We start from the raw sequence: 7531 nt of genomic DNA on the forward strand, positions 1-7531 counted from the left end.
CCCTGCATCATACTCAGGAGCTCCTGTCCCTGGTGATGGGCCCAGGCAAGGACGCATTCCTGCATCATACCCAGGAGCTCCTGCCCCTGGCAATCTGCCATCCATTCCTCCAATTTAACTTGCTAAATACCTGCTTGGGCCGCAGCTCTCACCTTGAAAGCATGAAAAAATGAATGCCCGTGAATTAATAATACAGCCTCTCGACAGGCAGCCTTCTTGTCTAATAAACTCAAGGTGACTTCCACAACCAAAAATACCCCAGCAGAAAGTACCTTCAGAAAGAGAAGGGATAAAAGTCATCCAGGGTCATGTGATCATCCACAGTTTAATAATGGGAACAAAGCAGGGAATGAACAAAATGAACACCCAGATCTAGAAAGAGGGCGGTGGCCACTGTTTCTGAATATTGTCCCTGCACCCAGGGCTCTGGGAGGTCACCTGTGGATTTCAGGTTCGGCTGGGGTACCGAGAAAACGGGTCGGGTGCAGAATGGAAGGGAGACTCAGTGAAGCGTGTCTTTTAAGGTAGAAAACTTGCCCTACTTTATGCAGGATCCGTAGAATCAAATAAGATATCTCGCTTTTACTGATTTTAATTGTAACCAGCTTTACCGATGAGAGTAGGTTAAGAGGTCAAAAAGTGGTAGAGAAAGAAGTCATCCAAGTAAGTTCTGTAGGACTAAACTGTCTTTGACGAACTAGCTCCTGCCTCACTTTTAAGGTAGGAATGTCTGGATTCAGTGATCTTCTGTGATTATCTGTGACTGGTACCTTACTGAAGTGATACCTGGTCACTGGGAAAGCCAGATGGGAACACTGCATCGACTGGATTCACCAAGCGGAGTTGAGGACACAGACGTCTTAGCGTTCTAGCCATGCTTCCATTTTATGGAAGAAGACATCACATTTTCTGGGTACTGCCGTAGAACATCTCAAGGATTTCTTAGAATACAGGACAAAATACAACAAGGAGAAGCACTTGAAAGGCTTGGGTGGGTAAGAAAGAAAAAAGGCATTTGCATGCCTAATACATTCTAGGTGCTTGGCGTGTTAAACAATGAAATATAATCCAGGTCAAATGTTAACTGTCTGGACAAATCCTTAGCTAGATTAACTAAGAAAATACAAGAGAAGGCTCAAATAACTAAAATCAGAAACGAAAAGAGGGGACATTAAAATGAATGCCACATAAGTTAAAAAAAAAAGGATTTAGGAGAATAATATAAAAAAGTATATGCCAACAAACTGGATAACCAAGCAATGGATAAATTGCTAGAAACATATACCCTTGTATCAAGATCAAATTAAGAAACAGAAAGCCTGATCAGATATAAAATACTAAGGATATGTATTCAGGAATCAGAAACCTCCCAACAAAGAAAAAGCCATCAGTGATGAAGCCTACCAAACAATTAAAGAGGAATGAACACCAATACTCCTCAAACTCTTCCAAAAATTTGAAGAGGAGGGTACGTACGCTCATTCTATGAGACCAACATTACCCTCATATGAAAACCAGACAAAAACACCACAAGGAAATTGATATCTATAATGAATACTGATGCAGAAATACTCAATAAAATACTAGCATACTGATTTCAACAGCACAAGGATTATACACCATGACCAAGTGGAAGTCATTTCTGGAATGCACAGATGGTTCACAACACACAAAAATCATTGATAATCATTAATAAAATGAAGGACAAAAACTCTATCAACTGACATGGAAAAAGCAATTGACAAAACTCAATACCTTTTCATGATACCAACACTCAAACTGGGAAAAAGAAAAGTAGGTAGAATAAAACTGCGTCAATATAACAAAGGTCATATATGAAAAGCCCACAGCTAACATCATACCTAAGAGAAAAAGGTTGAAAGTGTTTCCTCTGAGATCAGGAACAAGATTAACAGTTCTATGCACAGTACTAGAAGACCTAGACAAAGCAATCAGGCAAGAAAGAGAAATAAGAGGCACCCAAGTCGTAAAGGAAGAAGTGAAGTGATTCCTGTTCGCAGATGACATGATCTTATATGTAAAAAACCCTAAAAGATTCAAACACACAAAAACTGTTAGAACTGATAAACAAATTCAGCAACATCCCAGGATACAAAAATCAACATGCAAAAATCAGTTGCATTTCTATATACTGACAATGAACAATCTGAAAAGAAAGTTAAAACAATTCCATTTATAATACATCAAAAAGAAATACGCTTCTAAGACGGTGAAACGCTTGTACACTGAAGCTACAAATCATTGCTGAAAAAAATTTAAGAAGAAGACACAAGTAAATGGAAAACATCCCCATGTTCATGAACTGGAAAATCTGATACTGTTAAAACGTCCACACTACCCAAAGCGATATGCAGATTCAAAGCAATCCCTACCAATATCTCAAGGACATTTTTTTTGCATAAATACAGAAATTCATCCTAAAATTTACGCAGACCCTCAAGGGACTCTGAACAGCTATAAAAATACCGAAAAGGAGTAAAAGTTGGAAGTCTTGAACTCCTTGATTTGGAAATACATTATAAAGCTATAGGAATCAAAGCAATGTTGTACTGGTATGAAGACCAACAGAACAGAAAGCACAGAAATGAACCCTCACATATATGGCTGAATGACCTTCAACAAGATGCCAAGACCACTCGACAGGGAAAGGACAGCCTCTTCAACAAATTCCCACCAAATTGGGAATAGTGGGTATCCACATGCAAAAGAATGATGTCCAGCCCTTATAGTACATACAAAGATGAACTTGAAATTAATTAAACACCTAAAACTGTAACATTCCTAGACGAAAACGGGGGGAAAGCTTTATGAAAATGGATTTTAGAATGGTGTCTTGGATAGGACAGCAAAAGCACAGGCAAGGAGAGCAAACATGGACAAATGGGACTGCATCAACCTAAAAAATTCTGCACATCAAAGGACACAATCAAGAGGGTGGAAAGGTAACCTATGAAATAGGAAAAAAAAAAAATTTGTACACCATGTATCTGATAAGGGGTTTATCCAGAAAATATAAAGAACTCCTAGAACTTAACAACAACCAAAAATTAACCCTATTTTAAAAAATGGGCAAAAGACTTAAAAATATATATCTCCAAAGAAAATACAGAAATAGCCAAAAGCATACGGACTGATGCTCCACATCATTTATCATTAGAGAAATGCAAATCAAAACTACAATGAGTTATCGCTCCACACATCTTAGAATGGCTACTAACAACAACCAAAAAAAACACAGAAAATAATTAAGTGTTGGTGAAAACGTGGAGAAATTGGAACACCTGTGGACAGTTAGAGAAAAAATAATATGGTGCAGCCGCTCTGGAAAACATTATGCTGACTCCTTAAGAGACTGAAAACAGAGCTACCATATAATCCAACAAGCCCACTTCTGGGTATATAACCACAGAAATGGAAAGAACGGTCTCAGAAATGTATCCGTATTCCCACGTTCATGGCTGCACCATTCCCATTAGCCAAGAAGAGGTAATCACTCAAATGAGTATCAACAGATGAATGGACAAACACAGCGTGTCTAGCGATACAATGGGAAAAAAGGGGAGAACATCCTGTCTCATGCTACAACATGAAAGCACCTTGAGGACATATTGCTAAGTTCAAAAAGCCAGTCAGGAAAGGGAAAATCCTGTCGGAGCCCCCCCTATAAGGGACCTGGAATAGTGCAATTCCTACAGACAGAATGTGGAATGATGGTGCCAGGGGCTGGAGGGAGGCCGAATGGGGAGTTAGCAGTTGATGGGGACAGAGTTTCTGGTTTGCAAGATGAAGAAGTTTTAGAGACGGATGGTGGGGACCATGACCCAAGAGTGCGACCCTCGCAATGCCACCTAACTGGACACCTAAAGATGTATGAGATAGTAAGTTTTATCGTGTCTGTTTTTTTTTTTTTAAAGATTTTATTTATTTATTCGACAGAGAGAGACACAGCGAGAGAGGGAACACAAGCAGGGGGAGTGGGAGAGGGAGAAGCAGGCTTCCCGCAGAGCAGGGAGCCGGATGCGGGGCTCGATCCCAGGACCCTGGGACCACGACCTGAGCGGAAGGCAGACGCTTAACGACTGAGCCACCCAGGTGCCCCGATTGTGTCTGTTTTTAACCGTGATTTAAAAAATTGGCTGTACGGGGTCATGGTCCCAGGGTCCTGGGATCGAGCCGGGTGTTGGGTCGGACTCCCTGGTCAGCGAGGAGTCTGCTTCTCCCTCTCTCTGTCTGACCCTCCCTCGTTTGTGCACGTTCTCTGTCAGATGAATAAATAAAATTTAAAAATCTCAAAAAGTGAGCTGTATGGATGTGTTTGCACCATGAAGGGTTGTGAGGACACGTCTGAGTGCAAAGGGCGCAGAACGGGGGCAGATGCAGACAGTGCGTATCGCAGAGCTTGGACCCACGCCTGACGTTCAGATACGCGTCTCATCCAAGCACAGTCCGCGTGGTCTCTATGTGACGCCACGGGCAATGGAGTTAGCTGGGCCTTTCCAGAAAATTCTCAACTTCCAGCGTTATTCAACCTGCACTTTCGGATGGATGTATAAATATTTCTAAAAAACACATGTCTCAAAAATGACTACGATTCACATTAACACAACTGTAAATCCAAAATCACTGCTTGTAATTGCAATTTTTTTTTCTCCCCTCGCACCAGGAATTCCAAAGACGGAGTATTCACCTTTCTTCCTGGAAGATTCTTAAAATAGCCCTCCCTTTTTAAGCATCTTTCAGCCCTGCAATCTAGAACATTCTTGACCTTCTCACTTTTAGCAAGAAATAGCAGACAATTTAGTTCTGATCGATCTTTAGTTAACAAGCCCCAAGGGAGAAAAGTCATCTTTGCTTTCAAAGGAAAACAAGTAAAGAAAGGCGTGAAGGGCACACAGACATGTTGAAAATGAATTATGCCGTAACTTCAAAAAAAGAAAAAAATTAAGCTTCTTTGGGGAGATTTAGCGCTTGCTCGTCATCTGTTTGTTGAAGTTTAAATAGTCGCCAAGATCATCCTGTACCTGATTTTGAACAGGAAAAGGGAAAGCCACCTATCAGGCTTGGAAGCAATCCCGTCATGAAGATAATGTTTATGTAATGTTGAAACAAACACCGTTCAAATGTCTTTGCACCTGGGGACTCAGTGAAAGGAACGCATATTATTTTTAGAAGCCCTTAAAAACGACAAGATGGAACGACAGCAGAGGATTAACCACACTCTGTCTGGAGTGTCTGTGAGCCTCACCCGAGACGAGATTTTTCTGAGGAGGCATGAAGACAGAAGAAGACACAGAGCCAGCCGGGCACTGGTCGTTAACCGTGACTTAAAACAGTACGGTGAGGCGCATGAACGGAATCCCGTCCGCTGGGAGGGCACGGTACCTGGCATCAGACCAGCCTTGGGGAACACTTCTTTCAACTTCGTCTGGCTTTCCTCCACCAGCTCCTCTTTGGACATCGGCAGCTGCAGGACGTCTATTATGATCTGCGCCGCTTCCAATGCCTTTTTTCCCATAACGAGGGACTTGACGTCCCAGCTGTATTTCTTTCCATAGCGGTCGCATATTTCTTGGAACACCAGCGAGTAGAGCCATTCGGTATCTGCAGAAAGAAAGATACGGTGACATTTAGGGGTGCGAGCTATGCTAACGCAGGGTCCCCGCCACATGACCACGTGTCATGCAGTGTGGGTCACGTGCACGCAGAGCTATGGAAATGCTGGAAACGTCGCAGGGCATTCGGACAACAGTGCCCCGGGTCGCCGCTCCTCAGTTTGCTACGGTGTGTTTGCAGCTGTGGTCTGCAAAGTTAAAAGTGGGGAAAGAAACGAAGCCCGTCTTACTGTTCAACAGTCTCTGATATAAACACGGAGGTATCTGAGCCTAAATGTGCGCTTGGGGCGGTGACGGCCATCTGACATCACGTGACGCCATCAGCTGGTACTGAAGCGGCCTCGGGCGGGCAGCACACAGGGCTGGTGTGGGCAACCCTGCACTGGTGAGCACGCTTCCACTCCCCCACGGCAGCGAGCACAGCAGGTGCACCTGGCCATGGGTGTGCTGCTGGGAAGCTCCCTCGTGAGAACGGAGCACGTCTGTCCAGGCTCGTGAGAATGGAGCACGTCTGTCCAGGCTTGTGTTCCTCCACCGCTCCCTCACTGAACCTCACTCAGAGCCCTCCTGACGCCCGCTGTGTGTGTACGGCGGGGGCAGGGGGGCTTTCCACAGCAAGCAAGTCCATGACACCAGGCAGGTACCCAACAATCCAGCTCACTTCTGACAATGTGCAAAGTGTCAGGTCCCACAGGTAAAGGGTCCCAAACCGTAACGAGATACCACCTCCCACCAGTCAGACTGGCCGTATCGAAAACACAAGTAGAACAATTGTGCTCAGGATGTGGAGGACGAGGAACCCTCGTGCACCGTTGGTGGGAATGCAAAGTGGTGCAGACACTCTGGAAAACACTATGGAGGGTCCTCAAAAAGTTAAGAAAAGAGCTACTATAGAGTGCAGCAATTCCACTTCTGGGTATTGACCTGGAGAAAACAAAAACAGTAATTCGAAAAGACATATGCACGGGGACCGCTGGGTGGCTCAGTCGGTTAGGCGTCTGCCTTCAGCTCAGGTCATGACCTCAGGGTCCTGGGATCGAGCCCCGCGTCAGGCTCCCTGCTCGGCGGGGAGTCTGCTTCTCGCTCTGACCCTCCCCCCTCTCATGCTCTCTCTCTCTCTCTCTCATTCTCTCTCTCAAATAAATAAATAAAATCTTTAAAAAAAATCTTTTAAAAAAAAGACACATGTACCCCATATTCATTGAGTGTTATTTACAATAGCCAAGATATGGAAGCAACCTAAGCATCCATCAATAGATGAATGGAATAGGACGGTATACAGAAAATACTACTTAAAAGAAATGAGATCTTGCCATTTGCAACAACATGGAGAGACCTACATGGTATTATGCAAAGTCAGAGAAAGACAGAGGGTGTATGATTTCATTCACATATGAAACTTCAAAGACAACACCAAGAAAGTAAAAAGAGTCTTAAACACAGAGAACACAGTGGTGGTCGCCACGGAGGGTGGGGGGGGTGGATGGGGGAAAGAGACGAAGGGGACTCAGAGGTAGACACTGCACGTATGAAAGAAGTCACGGGGATGGCGAACACGACGTGGGGAACATAGTCCATACTTCTGCAGTAAGTGTGCACGCTGCACCCTGCTAACTGGACTGAGTGTGCGGATGATTTTGCAATGCATGGAAATACACGATCACTACGAGGTAAGCCTGAAACGAACAGGATATTGTGCATCGGTCATACCGAAATTAGAAAGTGCTCAGTCCCACAGGACTGCCCTCAATGCCCACTGCAAAGCCAATCGAAGTCCGGGTTGTCACCTGTGCTGTAGATGGGAGTGGGATCCCCCAACACCCCCTGCAATGCCAATCACAGTCCCGGTCATCACCTGTGCTGTAGATGGGAGTGGGATCCCCCACCCCCCCTGCAAT

General features: G+C 44.3%; 1 protein-coding gene across 3 annotated transcripts in view; it reads right to left on the reverse strand.

Annotated features, from left to right (window-relative positions):
* Positions 1 to 7531, reverse strand: part of PUDP (pseudouridine 5'-phosphatase) — a 267324-nt gene that overhangs the window by 226269 nt on the left and 33524 nt on the right. For all 3 annotated transcript variants that reach the window (XR_004297753.1, XM_032391180.1, XM_032391179.1), the window contains exon 2: positions 5404 to 5622. Coding sequence is in view for 2 of the 3 variants with exons in the window: in XM_032391180.1 (XP_032247071.1) it covers positions 5404 to 5622 (219 nt within the window). In the remaining variant the exon portion in view is untranslated. The remainder of the gene's footprint in view (positions 1 to 5403; positions 5623 to 7531) is intronic.

Source organism: Phoca vitulina, unplaced genomic scaffold (genome assembly GCF_004348235.1).
Source record: "Phoca vitulina isolate PV1807 unplaced genomic scaffold, GSC_HSeal_1.0 scaffold60, whole genome shotgun sequence".
NCBI classification, from domain to species: domain Eukaryota; kingdom Metazoa; phylum Chordata; class Mammalia; order Carnivora; family Phocidae; genus Phoca; species Phoca vitulina.